This window comes from Thamnophis elegans, chromosome 1 (genome assembly GCF_009769535.1).
Source record: "Thamnophis elegans isolate rThaEle1 chromosome 1, rThaEle1.pri, whole genome shotgun sequence".
NCBI lineage: Eukaryota > Metazoa > Chordata > Lepidosauria > Squamata > Colubridae > Thamnophis > Thamnophis elegans.
In genome coordinates this window covers 76,278,434-76,297,304 of record NC_045541.1, presented here as the reverse complement: position 1 = coordinate 76,297,304, position 18,871 = coordinate 76,278,434, and the positions used below count along the sequence as shown (strand labels likewise).

At 39.7% G+C, this 18,871-nt stretch overlaps 1 protein-coding gene across 1 annotated transcript in view; it reads left to right on the top strand.

Annotated features, from left to right (window-relative positions):
- CDHR5 (cadherin related family member 5) overlaps positions 1-18,871 on the top strand; it is a 44,607-nt gene that overhangs the window by 19,839 nt on the left and 5,897 nt on the right. The window contains 9 exon segments of the mRNA XM_032212699.1: positions 4,416-4,511; positions 5,254-5,364; positions 5,742-5,912; positions 8,912-9,002; positions 10,624-10,721; positions 12,356-12,565; positions 13,797-13,913; positions 15,180-15,252; positions 17,806-17,943. Coding sequence (XP_032068590.1) covers positions 4,416-4,511; positions 5,254-5,364; positions 5,742-5,912; positions 8,912-9,002; positions 10,624-10,721; positions 12,356-12,565; positions 13,797-13,913; positions 15,180-15,252; positions 17,806-17,943 — 1,105 coding nt within the window.

Below are 18,871 nucleotides of genomic sequence, written 5' to 3'. Positions count from 1 at the left end.
CAGGTCCCATCCCTTTCATATGTAGTCCTTGACTTACAATCATTCATTTAACAATGGTTCAAAATATTATAATGGTCTCAGCAAAAGTGATTTATATCTTCACACTTATAACCATTGCATCACATCCAGAGTCACATGATTGCAATTCCGGCACTTGGCAACCAGCTTACATTTATGCCTGGTTGTGGTGTTCTGTGGTCCTGTGATTGCAGTTTGTGAATTTCCCAAACAGTGTCTAACAAAAGAGTCAATTGGAAAACTTGATTTGTTTACTGACTATGTGATTCACTTTATCAGCATGGTAAAATGATAATAAAATCTGGTCTAGTTATGTGGCGATGCAACTTATGGCTGCACTGACCATATAATGAAAATTCCAATCCCAACTGTGGCCATAAAATAAGGATTACTTCAGAAAGTGATATCCAAATTATTCTGTTTAAATACTGTTTCCTGCCTGCCTGCCTGCCTGCCTGCCTGCCTGCCTGCCTGCCTGCCTGCCTGCCTGCCTGCCTGCCTTCTTCACCCTCCAAATTTGCTTCTAAGGGCCAGAAGCAGGCTGGAGAAATGTTTCTGCCAAAGTATGCAATCTGATCAGTGGATACAATGTAAAAAAATCAATTCCAAATTAAATAAAATATAGGACAAGGTTAATGCCTTTCTTTATTATAAATCAGTTTACTGAAATGCAACCAATTCCACCATTAATTGAAATGGGCATAATAATTTAACACATTTAAAATGTTCCAAGATTTATTTCTAACGGGCCTTCACACTGCTTACCTTCTAAAATGCTTTTGCCAAGTATTTTTATCTTAAATCACAGCTCAGATTTCCCTCTACTTATAACAAATTTTCCTATGCCCTTCCCAATGTCTCCGTTTTGCTAACATTTCATTCATTCATTCATTCATTCATTCATTCATTCATTCATTCATTCATTCATTCATTCATATATGTGTGTGTGTGTGTGTGTGTGTGTGTGTGTGTTTATTTGTGCAACAGTAAAAATATTGGGTTTCTGTCGTGATGGACTCTTGTGACGAGCCGATTGACAGATGATGGAAGCAGTTAGCTTCCTCCCATAATTGGGGCTTACCAGGGGTTGTGACACTATATATATATATATATATATATATATATATATATATATATATATATATATATATATATATATATATATCTATATATATAGCTATATATATATAGCTATATATAGCTATATATAGCTATATATATATATATATATATATATATATATATATATATATAGATAGATAGATAGATAGATAGATAGATAGATAGATAGATAGATAGATAGATAGATAGATATAGATATATAGATATAGCTATTTAGCTCTCATCAGCTAGCCATTGGGTTTCTGTCTGGATGGTCTCTTGTGACGAGCCGAAGGACAGAGAATGGAAGTGTGATCTTCCTCCCATATTTGGGCATACCAGGGGTTGTGACTTTAAATATATACCTTTCACCCTGGCCTGGCTGATAAGGAGTCGAGCTCTGTAGCTCAGTGGTTAACACATCTGCCTAAGAGGCAATAGAGCACAGGTTTAATTCCCAGCAAGGGTATGGCTAGCTGATGAGAGCTAAATAGCTTGAAATAGATCTATACTAGTCTCCCTTTATTTATTTATCAGCACAAATATAACAAATGTAACAAAAAGGCAACAGTAAAAAATATTGGGTTTCTGTCTGGATGGTCTCTTGTGACGAGCCGAAGGATGCAGGTCTCTAGTTATTCGGGTTTTCTCCCATGTAGAAAACCTTGGCGTCGCCAAGACATCTCCAATTCTACGTAGGAGAAAACCCGAATAACTAGAAACCTACATACTAATACACGCGAAAACCTCAGAAAACATACACACACACACACACACACACACACACACACACACACGTAGGCCTTGGCGTATTCGGGTCTTTTCCCTTGTAAGATTGAGAGTATGTTGGCGATGTTTCAACAAGGTCCCACTCGCCATCTTCAGGCTGGTGCCTTCAGCTTTGTGCTTGTGCGAGCAAAGTGTGATCGGAGCTGCCGTCTTTCTATAAATATTCTATAAATAGTGGAGTGCTGGCTTTGTTGCTGTAAGCGGGTTGGTTGGTTGTGTTGTTACATCTTGATTAGTTGATGGAGTTGATGTATGCAGGTTAGTCAGCTGTTTCGTAACATCCTGTGTGTCAGAGGTACTAGCTGTGTGCCCATTAGTCTTTTGTGTTGTAACGACTTGGGTAATGGGCTATGTGATGACATCCTGAGCTCTAGTGTAGTGATATCCAGAGTCTTGTGCTGCAACATCCTGGGAGGTTGGTTGCATTTTAACATCCTGAGCCTTAATGTTGTAACCTCCTGAGTTATGTTACGTAATGTCCTGAGCAGATGGCTGTGATGTAACATCCAGGGCTTTGGTTTGGCACCGAGTTTGCAATCTGGCCATGTGTTCATGGTATGTGTCAGTTTGATTTGTGTGGGGGTCGGAGGGGAGTGCAGCAGTTGGTGATGCCGCCATGTTTGGCTTCTGGGTGGTGGTTGCATTTCATCTATGGGATGGGTTTGGGTTTGAGTCTGGTGAGGGTGATTGGTGGTGGCGTCCTGTGTTGTTCTGGGTCTGGTGTCGGTTTTCATGGCTGGGACTCGTTTGTTGACTAGGGCTAGTTTCAAAAACTGTCAACAGCAAACTGACACACGCCATGAACACATGGCCAGACCTCAAACTCGAAGCCAAGCCAAAGCCCTGGATGTTACGTCACAGCCATCTGCTCAGGACATTACATCACAGAACTCAGGAGGTTATAACACTAAGGCTCAGGATGTTACAATGCAGCCAACCTCCCAGGATGTTGCAGCACAGGACTCAGGATATCACTACACTAGAGCTCAGGATATCATCACACAGCCCATTATCCAGGTCGTTACAATACAAAAGACTAATGGGCACACAGCTAGTACCTCTGACACACAGGATGTTATGAAACAGCCGACTAATCTGCATACATCAACTCCATCAACTAATCAAGATGTAACAACACAGTCAACCAACTTGCTTACAGCAACAAAGCCAGCACTCCACACACCTCCACCAATATTTATAGAAAAACGGCAGCTCCGATCACACTTTGCTCGCACAAGCACAAAACCGAAGGCACCAGCCTGAAGATGGTGAGTGGGACCTTGTTGAAATGTCGCCAAGATATTCTCAATCTTACACAGGAAAAGACCTGAATACGCCAAGACCTGCATACCTGTACCCGTGAAAATCTACAAAAACATATACCCTGTTTCCCAGAAAATAAGACCTCCCCGTATAATAAGCCCGATCAGGCTTTTGAGTGCATGCATTAAAATAAGCCCTCCCCTGAAAATAAGCCCTCCCTGAAAATATTGCAACATAGAAGCAATAGCAATAGCAGTAGACTTATATACCGCTTCATAGGGCTTTCAGCCCTCTCTAAGCGGTTTACAGAGAGTCAGCATATTGCCCCCAACAATCTGGGTCCTCATTTTACCCACCTCGGAAGGATGGAAGGCTGAGTCAACCCTGAGCCGGTGAGATTTGAACCGCTGAACTGCTGATCTAGCAGTAGCCTGCAGTGCTGCATTTAACCACTGCGCCACCTTGGCTCAGTGGCAGAAGCAGCCATGAGGTGACCACCCTTGCCGCCTCCTGCATCTCAAAAATAATAAGACCTCCCCAAAAATAAGGCCAAGTGCTTATTTCAGGGGTCAAAAGAAAATAAGACCTTGTCTTCTTTTGGGAAAACACGGTATGTGTATGTATGTATGTATGTATGTATGTATGTATGTATGTAACTTGTTTACTTGAAATGCACAGTATTTTATATTGGTTTGTGAGCAGGCCTAGAATTTGAAACTTGGAATTTGAAAATCCATCCAGTCATTCAGCTCCATGGCTGATCAGTAAAGTAATGTTAAGGTTAAAATAAGGCTACTGTGGAAAAAGTAAATAGTAGATAGAACTTAGCTCTTTTGGAAACTGACTTTTGGCTCTCTGTTGATTAAGTGACTGAATTTACAGAATCAAAGCAGATCTGATGATAATTTTATTGTCCCAATCAGCAAGGTGAACCTTTAGAAGGTATTGTGGTATTAATGGAGATTATCTTAAAATGTAAATGAGTATACCGATTTTTTTTTCCTGAGATAGAAAAAGACCGACTTTTTACCACCCAATCTTTTGCTCAGACCACTTCCTGGGTATTATTTACTTCATGTAGATTGTAATTAATGAAATTAAGATCAGGCCTAATTTTATCCTAAATTCATTGCTCTTTTTTTATTTTTCTGGGCTACATTTTTGGATTGGAGCTCCTGGGTGTTGTATGTGTATTTCTGTGGATCAATCCAATAAACCTCTAAAGATACATTTTCCCTTTTCAGGATACAAAAGTGAACACGACTGTCGTACCTCTGACAAGCGTAACTGCTACTGATGCTGATTTAAATACAGTGTACTACAGCCTTGAAGGAAGTCAAGTTAGTATATAGTTCAACTGAACTCTTGAGATGTAGAGTATAAATTCAAAGGCTAAACTTCTTCTTGACAAGCAGTCTTCCAAAGCAGGATACACATTGTTTCCCTCTTCTCTGCAGATTGCCTCTTTTTCTGCTTAGACTGGAGAAGTGAGGGAATCAGAACTGAAAGACTGTCTTATGCCAAACGGCTTAGTAATTACATTATCAGATAGAACAGTACCACACATTTACCTGCATGTTTCATTTCTCCACAAAGTGGAAGTAAAAAGAAGCATTTGTCAATTGAAAACAGGCTTAATCTACAGAAAGGTCATGTTAGATAAATCATGGAATGTGTCGATAAGAGCATTCAGCCATGAAATAAGGTTTGGGGGGGGTGTTGGAAGAGAGTAGGTTATTTTCGCCTGAAAAATTAAGAAAACTCCAACTGTAAAATGAATTTACATTGGACAGAGTTTCTCCCTCCAATATATTCCCTGCCCTGTATTGTTTTGCTAATCACTATAATTAGTATCTCTCAGCAGAAGAAATGTCATAAACAAGATTTTAAAAATCCATCAATTTATGGACAATTATATTTATTCTCTAGAAAGGAAGAAAAATAGTATAGAATCTCCATGATTCACTTTTCATGAGGTTGGAAGTAAGAGGACAAACATATACTGAGCTCAGAATTGTATGTGTCATGCATTATTTCCTATGTCTGTAATTAAAATTGGCATTCTCTCTTGTTAACTGATAGGAAGCAATGGACTATTTCAATATACAAGGAATTAACAACCCACAAATTTACTTGCGTAAAGCCCTGGATTATGAAGCAATTAATTTTATGAGATTTACTTTAAGGGCCATGGTGAGTTTTATTGCAAACAAAATATTTGCAATGCATGTTCTATCATCTGCTTAATTTTCCTTCTGAAGCTGAAACTGCCAATCATGATATCTGCCAGTTCTGAGACATTTAGCTTAAATGTTGAAACAAAAAACATTTCCCCATTGAAAGATGGTGATTGCAGAATTGTGCATCCACACTATGGATCATATGAGGCTCTTTATCACTGAATGTTAGCTTTTACAAAATAATGGATATAAACCGTACCATTTCTTGGATCATCATCCAGCCTGCTGCCTTTTGCAAATGTACTAGAAGGGATTGATCTAATACTTCAAGATACTTTTTAGCCTATGAACCTTCTCCAATTTATTCTCCTCCATTTTTCTGTTACATAGGATGGAAATGCTGGTGCGGCAGGGACACACACAGCCACAGCCACAATATCCATACAGATTGTACAGTCTGATCTCAAGCCTCCCTGGTTTCAGCCATGTACTGCCGTTGGAGGCAGCAAAGTGTGTATCAGTCTTGGCTATACCAGCAAAGTCAATCTTTCAGAAGAAGCGGTATGTTAGCAAGATGCTTAGACTGGTCCCCTACCCCAAGTTGCCCTGTTTAATTTTGGTTTGTTTGTCTTTTTTTTTCGTGTTTTAAATATGTTTTTTTTCATTTTCATTTCATACGGTCACATATATACTGTGCATAACTGGGGCCATATAACCACTTCAACCCTCCATACACCCTTTCTTTCACACCCCTCCAACTTTCCTTTCTCCTCTCCAACATTCCCCTCTAACCTACTTCCCTTCCCCCTCTATCACTCCTCTCTCCCAATATACTCCCTCCCTTCCATCTCACCCTCCCTCCGATCCTCTCTCCCACCCTCTCTACCCCTCTTTCTTCTTTCCTTCTACTCCTCCCTTCAGTGTATTTCTACGATCTATCAATATATTCAGCTTCCTATTTTTACACTAGAATTAGCAACGCAACAGTATACAAGTGCAATCATATTAATCAGTTTAAAATCCAGCACAGATCGAAAAAATTTATCGCGCTAACTCTTGGCTGGCAAAACAGAAGCAATTTCCCCGAGATGTTTCTGAACTCTCTTGTAGCAAAGTATATAATTACATCTTGGGGAAATTGCTTCTGTTTTGCCAGCCAAGAGTTAGCATGATAAATTTTTTCGATCTGCCAGTCAAAGTTGGACCCCGGTCTTTCCACCAGACGGTCAAAAGCCTCTGAAAAAATCTGCTTCAAGTTCTCCTGTTTATCCTCACGCAGCCCCCTGACTCTTAATGCAAGCTCCATCTGTGTGTACTGCATCGTAACAATTTGTTTTTCAGCATTTTCAACTCTTTGTTGCACCACTTCAATTTTGGAAGTCAAGTTAGTGTTGGCTTCTTCAAGAACCTCTAGCTTATCTTCCATTCCAGAAACATATTCTGTCAGTACAGTTACAAGTCCCAACATATCATCATTTGTTTTGGCAATCTTGTTATCAAGCTTATCATATAAGTCTTTCATCTCATTCTTTATCTCCTCTCTGAATTCTCTGAAAGCTTTTGAATTCTGCTCTCTAAATTCTCTAAAAGTTTCAAAAAAAAGTTCTTTTGTTAGCAAATCTCCAGTAGGGGGCGTAGAGGGTGGAAGCTTGTGTGTGCGATGTGCATCTAGGAAAAGGTCTCCCCGAATTTAATTTTGTTGCCATTATATCTTTTCTTATTCAACAATTATTCAAACTCCACTGGCCCACTGTGTAGCTTACAAAGAAAAGAAGTATTAAGTCCCCCCTTTATTTGTTCTTAGAGGTTTTTCAAAGGGTTTCAGAAAAGAGCATTGTAACAAAGCAGGTTTCAAGAGATTAGCATTGTAATGAAACAGTTCAACATATTCATCTCTGTTTGGAATGTCTCTATATTAACAAGGAATCTTTTAAAACTTTTAAAAGTTGATAAGAAAAAATAAAGTCTTGTAAGCTAATTAAGAGAGAGACTACAAGCTGGCTGTTCCTTTGATCTTTTTTATCTGTGCTCTTGCCGGATAGTTAGAAATGTGGGACCAATGCCATCTTAGGAGCTTATTTTTTAAGAAAAAAAAATCCCGTGCACAAAAGGAACTCTTGTAAAAGGAAGCTAGGATTTTTTAAAAAAAAAGAAAAAAGAAAAAAGGCAGATAAGGTTCTCAGGTACGGACTCTGCTTGTATTAATCTCAAATAAATATATCAAGAGTTGTCCTAAGTGGGGGGATCCTTGCTTTGCGCCGTAAAAAAAAACAGCAGAGGTTTTCTGGCACGGAGATGTGATTCAGCCTACGGTTGGCCCCCCATTTCCATTTGCAGCAAAAAAAAACCTGCAAACTTCAAAGAAAAGCTCTTACCAGCTGGATCTCTCTCTCACCCTTCTTTGCCTGAAGAATGAGTTTATCTACCAAGTATTTAGGCAGATAACGCGACCAGAAACCTGGGGGCAGCTCGTTAAGCTGCCGCCATCAGCAAGGTCCCGCCCCAGAAGCCGGTTTGTTTCTCCTTGGCCTTGTGTTGCTCTTTTCATTTAACCTTCAAGGATTCCCGTTATAGCAATGCTGTGACTTGGGCACAGGTACTCAGCCTGCTTGGTTGAACCCAGAGTCCAAAGAGGACAACAACCAGAAAGATATGTACTACCTTTAGTAAGAGAGGTATTTTATGTAGTTAAACTTTGTGAACACAGAATGTTTCCATCGTTTACAATTCAACCATCTGAGACTTGATTACTTTTGTTGTTATTCTCCTTCTCGCCACATTAGTTCATCAGGAGGCCAAGATGAATTTTTGCTTGTGTGCCCATAATTGCATTGTGACTTGTTGTAGCATTCAAACCAGCAGGTTCAGGGCAGGGCACGTATCTGATGGGGTCTCTTTGACAAGACAGAAAGTAGGGGTGAATGGACTGGAAAGTGGCAGAGAAAGTTGACATGAAAGAACAGAGGCTGAACATGGATTCCTCGAAGACTATTTTTCCTAAAGAGTCAAGAAATACAATCGCTTTCTCACTGTGAAATTATGTAATTGGGCTGTCTTATTTCATGAATCACTCTATGGATTCCAACATGAGTTTGAGACCAAATCTATAATGCATCATTAAATCCTCATGCCACTTGGTCAGACAGGGAGGGTTTCCTGCAGAATTTTAACTTGTCGGGTCCAGGAAGTGAGCCTTCTCTACTGTTGCTCCTGTCCTTTGTAATGTTCTCCCTCCAAAGGCAAGGTAGAGTCCCAGTCACCTGGCCTTCTAGAAATATCTGAAGACCTGGCTCTGCTCTCTTGCTTAGGGCTCACAGAGGAACATACAGCCAGGGGGAAAGGTTAGCATCCTAAAGTCTCTCCTTCTGTTTTTTCATTATTTTTTAACATTGACTTTTAATCTTCTTCGCCTCTTCTATAACTTTTAAATACAGTTTTACTATTTTACCTGTATATTGTCTATGAAGAGAAGGACAAGGACTACATTTGATAAACAAAGAAAGAAAATGAACAAATTACTGGAACTGTCAGGAAATTATTTATCTTTATTGCCATTGCAGAGTGGGCCACTGATCTTGGAGCCAGGACCCCTCTATGCTATTGATGGGGATAAAAGTTTGAATGAGAAAGTGATATATGAAATTGTTGCTGGTGAGTAGATTAAAAGCCCCATTTTAATGTAAATTTAAAATTAATTTAAAAGTAATTTAAAAATCAGCTACTGATTTTCTAGACTTGATACTTTCAAGCTTCATCCAGATTCAGGGACAATGAAGAAGTTATTAATAATAGTGCCGCATTCTACTTATATTCTACATATATGTATTGAGTTTCTCAAGTATAACTAGGGAAAGATTTGTAATCCAACTACTTAGAGTCAGATTATCCTCATAAAAACTCTTAAATCCTCTCCTCTAAATGCCTCCAAATTGAAGTGACTTTATTGAACTTTATTAACCAAATGACTGAATTCCACAGTGTGATTTCAGGATATTTTTGGAAGGATTTGGACTTTAGAAGTTGAAAATAGACCGCATTCCCCACCCTTATTCTTAATTAACTGTCTCCCCCAAACCCGCAAACTGACAAATCCATTTTGGCACCCAATTTCAGCAGCACCTTCTCTGCAGATGGAATGAGGGTGTCAAGTGTGACCCATGGTTTGGGTCACTGTAATATACCACATGCCACACAATGTTTTTACCCATGGTGTATTTAATCTTTTTAGTTGAATAAACTGTACTTGGTTGAGTTATCACAACATGCTATTAATAACTCCTGTTTTTCAATTGCAATGACTAGGATCACACTATCATACTAAGACAAATCAAAGACATTACATTATAGCTGGGAATGTGGTGTTGGAAGTGAACCACATAAATAAATAGCTATGGATAGATGTGTTTAATTCGGTTCAAGCATTTTATACATTACATTTACTTCAATCTGTACTTGGAAGCAAGTACAGATGTTAGAAATAATATTAATACATTGGATAATATCTCAAACCCAACAAATCAACAAGTAAAGCAAGCATTTATTCAACTTCTAGGTTTTAGATACATCTAGGACATTCATGTATGAGTTCTAGTTCCCTTTTTTTTCTTTAGTTTGAAATTTTGCATTTATTACTGTACAAACACCAGCAGAATGATACCAATGTGGATTTTACCAGGACTTAAATACACAAAATGGCAGGCAGAATCTGTGTAATTATTTTTAGGGTCCATATATAATTGGTGCCAGTTTGATATAGTGATAAAGGCACCAGGCTACAATGGGGGAACTGATGATCACCATAGATCTGCATTTGGGGAAAGTAACAGTAGAATGACTTGCCCCAAAATGCAGCCATTGATGTGATAGCATCTGAGTCATTTTACTTTTTACTTATATATATATCCTTGCATTGTTTTTCCAAGCCAGGTTTCACTAGAAGAAAGATAAGTTTTGAGAAAAAGGAATAAATGAAGGAATAAATAATTGGCCATTCTATAATATTAGGTTCTTTGGGTACCTTACAATAAAGATAAAACTGAAATACCTACCAAATAAAATGTAAAACTAACATGAAAAATTAGGGCACCGGTTGGAACCCTGACAGCAGGATTCTTTGCCTGTCCTGGAACTGCAGTGGATTTAATGTTAACAAGTGGAGGTATCTTAATTTACAATCTCACAATTTTGTGCATGACACAGTCAGGAAGCTTCATTCTACTCTTTTTGTAGTAATCGTGCATGCCAAGTATTTTCTTTTTCCAATCGTGCTTAGGAAATGATAATGACACATTCAAAATAAACAGAGATTCTGGAAACATTACCATGACTCAGCCTGCAAACATTCTGAAGACATTCATGTTGTATATTGTGGTAAGCTCCTGATAACATTAGTATGTTGTTAATAAAATATGACTCTTGAATATTTGTTTGCCAGGAGGACATAATTAAGAAGACCAGAATTCCCAATATGCTGCCACAGCGTTGGTTGGTTGGTTGTGTTGGTTAAAATCCAACACATCTAAAGGGCACTTGATTTGGCAAGGCTAAGCTAGGCAGTGAGAAATAGATGTCATACCTATTAACTATATCCAAGATAAATAAATTTTAGAACTTGCTGTTTCCTGAAACTGCTGGGAAGATCTTGTCAGCTCTGAGTTCTTGCCATATCCTGCTATAACACACAATGAAACAAATTAATGATGATCTATTTAAAGCCAAAACTTACCTGAATATCTCTGACGGTTTTTATAATGGGCAAATTACCAAATTATTATTATTCATTGCACAGTCAGCCAGATGTTCAAACAGGGCTTGGCATTTTTGTCTACCTATTGAGTCCTTACCAAGGACCTGGTAGAGACAGATCTGGATGTTTGACAGTGTTACAGATATCGTTGCAGCATGAAAGCAGTTCCAAGTAAAGCCACCTTCTGCAATTGACTGAAAGCAAATTTGTCAATGCCTATGGTGTTCAAGTAGTGCTCCAGTTGTTTTGGGACTGCACCCAAGGAGCCTATTACTATTGGTACTACCCTTGCTTGCCTTTCCCATAGTCATTCTATTTCTATTTGAGGTCTTTGTATTTTGTTATCTTCTGCAGCTTCCATCCTATTATTATTATTACCCTGTTTCCCTGAAAATAAGACCTCCCCCGATAATAAGCCCAATCAGGTTTTTGAGCGCATGCGCTAAAAGCCCTCCCCCAAAAATAAGCCCTCCCCAAAAATATTTAAATGCATGCACAGCCAGTCCTCCCCATTTCCTCTGGTTGCTTGCCTTGCAAAGAACGTGAGGTGAGGAGATGAGGTTGGAGGGGGGAAGGGAGGGAGGAACATGCCCCACACACCCCACTTGCCCTTACCTAACAGCCATTCCCGCAACCCTAGCCACTGCGTCCTTTCTGTCACGCTAATGGCCGCCGCAAAAGCCACTAGCAAAGAACAGGGAGGCAGTGGTGGTGTTGGGACATGCAGCGGCATGGATGGGCCAATGGCATGATGCAGAGTCCTGGGAAGCATGGCTGGAAGCATGTGCACGGCCTCATGGGTGAGCAGCTGATGAGTGGCAGCAGCGCAACACGGCAGCAGCCATGAAGTGACCACATTCGCTGCCTCCTGCACCTGAAAAATAATAAGACCTCCCAGAAAATAAGGCCAAGAGCCTATTTCGGGTGTCAAAAGAAAATAAGACTGTTTTATTTGGGGGAAAACATGGTGCTGTTGGTAGTAGTAGTAGTAGTAGTAGTAGTAGTAGTAGTAGTAGTAGTGTTGAGAGTTCTGGGTGTAAGGGATATGGTGGGTGGGCTCCTCTAGCTCTGAATTGGGGATCCTTAAGACCTTCCTCACAGTCCTGTTCTGCTGTTCCTTCCCACATCCCTGGGAGGAGCCTTTTGACATGCTACCTTCACCCATCTTTGTTCCAGAGAACCTCCTCATCTACCTTCCATTAAACTTTTACATTTTAGCCCTTAAGAAGATCTGTACTCTCACTCTCTCTTTCTGCAGGCTTTCCAAGAAAACAATGCATTCAGATACTCTCAGACCACGGTGAAAATTGATGTTGTACGGAAAAATGATCATCGTCCCTACTTTAATGAAACCAATTACCTGGGAAGAGTATCTGAGGCCCAGCCTGCAAAGTCATTGATCATGAAAGCCAACACATCATCAGAACCCTTGCAGATCTTTGCAGCAGATGATGACTTCTTGCCAGATGTTAGTCATTCCAGGATCTGTTGAATATTACAGGGAGCAAAGCCTTTTAAGATAGCAGTTATGAAGTCAGTTTCGGTGTGTGATTGGTGTGAGAAACCTATATCTGGGTAGAGTGTTGTACCTATTTTCAGATCCCTTCCGATAATGCATTTTTATTCTGGTACCTGTCAAACCTTCTTACCTGCAGTTTTGTGCTGCCGTTTGAATTTGTGACTTAGGAAGATGAAAAAGATAAGAAGGACATTCTGGTCAGAAACATGGGCACAGAAAAAAAATGGCACCAGTAGTCAGACTCAGTATTTTCTCACTGTTTTTGCTTTATAATGGGTGGGAGAAAAAAGTTAACCTTGGTAATTAACAAGAGGAACATATATGTTGTTCTACCAAATGTACACTAAGTAGAGAGAGTTGGTGAAAAAGCACTAAGGCCTTTCCAAGAGAGAAGGAAAAATTTCAGTAGCCAAAGGGTAGTACAAAGCAGGCATTCCTACAATGCAAAACTTTAGCAATATATCCCCTGGAGCAGGAGCTGAGCTAATTATTAATCATCTCAGCTTCTCAAGCAAACTCCACTGCACCGGTAGGGTCCCAGGAGCAAGTATTAGTAATCATAGTTCCACTGGAACAGCCTTTTGTGAAAGGGATAACATGATAGCAGTGTTCCAATATCTCAGGGGGCTGCCACAAAGAAGAGGGAGTCAAGCTATTCTCCAAAGCACCTGAGGATAGAAGAAGAAGCAAGGGATGGAAACTAATCAAGGAGAGAAGCAACCTAGAACGAAGGAGAAATTTCTTGATAGTTAGAACAATTAATCAGTGGAACAACTTGACTCCAGAAGTTGTGAATGCTGCAACACTGGAAGTTTTTAGGAAGATGTTGGATAACCTTTTGTCTGAAGTGGTGTAGGGTTTCCTGCCTGAACAGGGGATTGGACTAGAAGACCTCCAAGGTCCTTTCCAATTCTGTTGTCCTGTTATTCAGTTTTCAGATGATCAAAAATTTGGCAATTGTCTAAACCATGCTGGTGAATGCTGCCTGGAGGATTATGCGAATCAAACGTCTTTATTTCTGCAGAAACCAGGTTTCAAGAAAGTCAGAAAGTAATCCAGATGATATCTAGGATATTACTTAGGATGCTCCCTACATAATCAATTCTTAGAAACAGAATTTATTTAGTGAGGCTGTTTGTTTGATTAAGTCCTGATGTAGGTTTTTGTTCACTGCTTTTAGAAAATCAATCCAGATATCAGATACAGAATACAAAACAGTTCAGATTTCAGAGTTACTGCAGAAGGATTTATCCAGACCACTAAGCTTCTGAATGTATCATCTCCTATTACCCTTCTGGTAAGTAACTTTTTCTAAAATTATTGTACATTTCTGTTTAGTTTGAGGCTTCCAGATGACACTGTTGTCTTGAGTTCCTGTCTTTACTGTCTCTCTCATTATCATCTGTCACTTCAAAATAATTGATTTAAAATAGATGAAAGACTGTGACTCGACAGAGGAAAATAATCTGACAGCCATTAACACAATGCACTAAATCAAAACCAAACAAACCTCTTTAAAGTGTAGTACAATTTATACACCAGGGAGTTTTATTTATTTTTCAACAATCTAATGATCTAACATTGATCAATGTAGATTTTCTGAGTAAAATTAAACTTTGACCACATTATGGGTAAATAATATGATTCTATTATATGCAGATGTGTCAAATATTTGAAATAACAAAGACTCTGCAGGAAACATTAATGGCTGACATTATTCTATCATTGAGTTTTTTACTCCAATGTTAATCATTAGCTGTTAAAAGGTTTTTCAAAAGGCTGAAATCCCTATATTATTGATTAAAAGATACAATTCTAAAGAGTTCGGTAAGGATTTAAATGCTGTTAAGTAGTCAATTAAACAAACAGAGCAAACAAAAGACTTTTATCAGATGTACTTCTAAGAACAATTAAACTACACTGGCAAAACCACAGTGAAGATTTATATTTCTCATTCCATTCTGAATACAATCAAGTTTCATTTTAGTTGTCTTGGCTTTGTAGTAAATAGGAAGGAAATTTGAATCAGTCATATCAGTTCAGCTTTCTGAATTAATTTGAAAGAAGCAGCATTGGTTTGTGTTCAGACTGAGGCTCCAAATTAAAGCTTTGCATTGCTCTAATAAATAGTCCCATTACCGAGTTCAAAAAGTATTGTAAAAATATATCATTCTAAAAACAAACAAACCCAAAACTATTATTTTTTCAACCTTTTGTTGAACCACCTTTGGTTTTAAACATCTAACCACCTCTGGTTTTAAACATCTATCTTCTCTGGAGATTGAATCTTGAAATGAACATTAAGGTACTCCCACTGCATGCAGTAGAATGATATCACTGCATAGGTTGTGCAAAACATAGATAAACGAAAGAAGCATTGGTCTCCATATTCATAAACATGCTTTCAGCAAGTCTCCTTTGTAATGCCCAGGTATTGTACATAAAGGGGGGGCATCTCTGCCATATATAACTAGATCCAAATTAATATCTTGCCTTTTTTAATGGACTGATAGAATTGGCACATATGTGTGCAAGGCTAACACCTCCTTTCCTGTTTGCATAGGCCATTGCTACCGACATCAATACTCTGGAAGAAGCAAACACCCTGATTTCAATAGATGTCACACCTTTGGCAAGTATGTTGGGAACGTTCTCTTCATGTCTTATATGATGCAGATAAAATTTAGAGATTGGAGAGGAACTGCAGAGATTCCTGAAGCACATTAAACAAAAGCTCCCTCCTTCTAACTTCAGCACAACCATGTCCTATGGCTTGTGTGCTATGTCATAATAGCTAACCTTTTTGGCACCGAATGCTGAAATTGGAGTGTGCGGCGGTCAGCTGCTCTTCCGGGTTCCGTTGCATGCAAAAACCAGCTGGCCAGAAGAGAGCAGATGGCCGGTGCACATGCGTTCTGGACCAGCTCTCCAGTGCACATGCGTGTGACAGAATCTAGAAGAGCAGCTGGCCGGTGCGCATGCACACCAGACCAGCTGTCCAGCATGCATGCACGTGATGGAATCTGGAAGAGCAGCTGATGACAGTGTGCCATAGGTTTGCCATCACGATGCTATGTCTTCAAGATATTTTCGCTCTCATACCATACCTGACTACACTTGAGGCAGCTGGCAGTTGCATATGGCTGTTCCCATTTCAAAGCGATATTTTCCCCCTGATCCTAATATATGTCTGCCATGGATGTGATCTACTATGCTTCATTGAAACAATAATTGGAAACTAATCAATGAGAGAAGCAACCTGGAATTAAGGAGAAACTTCCTAACAGTGAGGACGATTAACCAGGGGAACAGCTTGCTTCTAGAAATTGTGGGCGCACCATCACTGGATGTTTTTAAGAAGACTCTAGACCAGGGGTGTCAAACTCACATCGTCATGGCGGCATCACATGACGTATCATGACTTCCCCCCCCTTTGCTAAGCTGGGCATGGGCATAGCTAGCGCATGATGCATCCAGCCTGTGGACCGTCAGTTTGACTACTCTGGTCTAGACAGTCACTTATCTGAAATGGTATAGGTTCTCCTGCTTGAACAAGGGGCTGGACTAGAAGACCTCTACGTTCCCTTCCAGCTCTATTCTATTATATATCCCTGCTTGGAGAGGCTCTGTTTCTGCACTTTGAAGCAATTTTACACACACCCAGGGGTGGGTTTCTGCCAGTTCTAACCTCTTCTATAGAAGAGGTTTCACAAATCTACAGTGCCGTTTAGAACCGGTTCCAGCTCCCTCCCACTGCCCGTCCGCACATCATCAAAATGAAGAGCGAGAGGAGGAACTCTGGGAGTTGAAGTCCACAAGTCTTAAAGCTGTCAAGTTTGAACACCCTTGGGGTTTTTTTTCTAAAGGGTTAGGGGTGCAAGGGTCTTGTAACTTGACAGCTTTAAGACTTGCATGCTTCAAATGCCAGAGTTTCTGAGCCAACATTTTGGTTGCTAAGCAAGAGCGTTGTTAAGTGAGTTTTACCACATTTTACAAGTTGGCCACACCCACCCAGTCACATGACTGGCAAGCCACTCCCACCCAGTAACAGGGCCAGCACGCCACTCCCACCCGGTCACATGGCTGGCAAGCTACTCCCACAAAGCAGGCCACACCTACAGAAGAGATTCTAAAAAAATTTAAAACCCACCACTGCACACACCCCATTCCTGTGCTCAAAGGCAGAGCATTCCCAAGGGTTAAGAGAAATGCTCTTTTCTATAGGAACAGGCTAGGCATGATTATTTCTCTTTTTGTTGTTTATGTATTTATTTATAATAATATAAGATACAAAAATAAAAAAGAAACTAGTAAGAAAGATAGGGGAGGAAAAAGGGAAAGGAAAAAGTGTAAAAAAGGGAGAGAAAGAAAGAAAAGGCATTGACTTCCAACTCCCTTTGGTGCAGTAGAATAAGATAATAACATCAAACCTCAATCTTTTACTTTTACATAATAGTATAAACTCACCAGTTCTATAACAACAAACATATCTAATCAGTAAAACCCAAAATCAAAGTTTCATTTTTTTCCACCTTGAGCACAAAGTCCAGAAGCAGACAGAATTATTTGTCAAAGGTAATCTAATATAAGAAATGTGATGGGAGAGTTAGAGAGAGACTGGCTTTTACTCAATTCATTGGTGGTTTGTGGGAGAGCAATCTATCTCTTACACTAAATCAACTCTCTCTTTTGTCTTGGGGTGATGTTGTACCATCTGGGATAAAGATTCTGCTCACACAATTCAGTTTATATAGGGTCTGTGTAGCTTCTTGCATTGTAAAACTCTTCCAATGTTATTATTTCTGCATAATGATGCCGTGCTTAGGTCTTGGTGCCTTGAAGCATGAAGGATTTGACTGTTAGATGATATTGAAGCATCACATTTAACAGTCCCTTTGGTCTATTACATTTACAGCTCCAACTCCAACTGTTCCACCTGTAACTACCACTACTTTCACTGAAACCTCTACTACCAACCTAGGGAAAGGGACCACTAGTCAAAAGCCATCCATTTTGCACCTGGAATAAGTAGTCCTAAACCTTCTGGATCACAAAGTCCACATCACCTCTTTCAAGTACAACTGGGAAGGATAACCTTACAGGACATTACAAGAAATCCTGTGACTGTTTCTGTATCTAGCTCCGTTATTCCACCTTTGTAACTACACTAAAACCTCCTGTCATCCCAGGTAATTCTACACAGTTTCTGACCACAAATTCTCCTGTAACAGAGAGAAGCCAACGAACAGTGGAATCCATCAAGACCTCAAGCCCCACCACCACTCAAGCACCTCCTCAGTCTGGAGCTTCCAAGCCTACCCCACCAGGTAATTTTGCAACAACTGGTGGGAGTGTCCAGTCATCAACCTCTTCCAAAATTGTAATCACGAAGACTCCCACTACAAGCTCAGTACCAGATGGTGATAGACAGTCTACTACTCCCTTACCTGGAATCACTAAGCCTTCCCCAACAGGTATTTCTACAACAAAAGTGACTATGTTTTTTCTGCTTCATTATCTTCCCCAACTGCAACAACACACTTTCTGCAGCAAATACTTTTGCAACCAGCCTTACATCTAAGTCTAGTAGATCAACTTCTTCTACTTCAACTTCAACTTCTATGTTTTCTACAAGCCTATTATTGAAGAGGAAACAACTCCATCAGTAAATAACCCAGGAGAACCTGGCAGACCTTCAATGTCTCCCCAACTAATTCAGAAGGTAGAGTCTATGTTATTAAGTGTACATTGAGGGGTCATAGTAATCATGCATATAGAAATAAGAATATCCTTGAACTTTTCCTCAGTTCGTAAGAAGAAAATAGAAGTACTGTATGTCCTAATCTAGGCATATTATATTTAGGCTAAAAATATCCCTACAATGATTAGAGGGCAACCAAGGGATGTTAGAAACTGTCTGTAGTCACCTAGTATTAATCTGAATCATTGCAATCTGCATAGAGTATGCCTGTATACATTGTGGTTACTGTGATATGATGTTGAATGCCAACCTAACCGTTTGAAAACATGCAAATGCAAATAGATATATAGGTACCACTTCGGTGGGAAAGTAGTAGCATTGTGTGCGGTGCACTTCAGCATATAGCTATGCTGGCTGTACGACCATGGAAATGTCTTTGAAACAATGCTGACTCCCTCAGCTAAGAAATGGAGATGACCACTGCCCCCTAGAGTCAAACGCAATTGGACAGGGGAAAACTCTATCTTTTATTGTTGAATGAAGCCAATTTCATT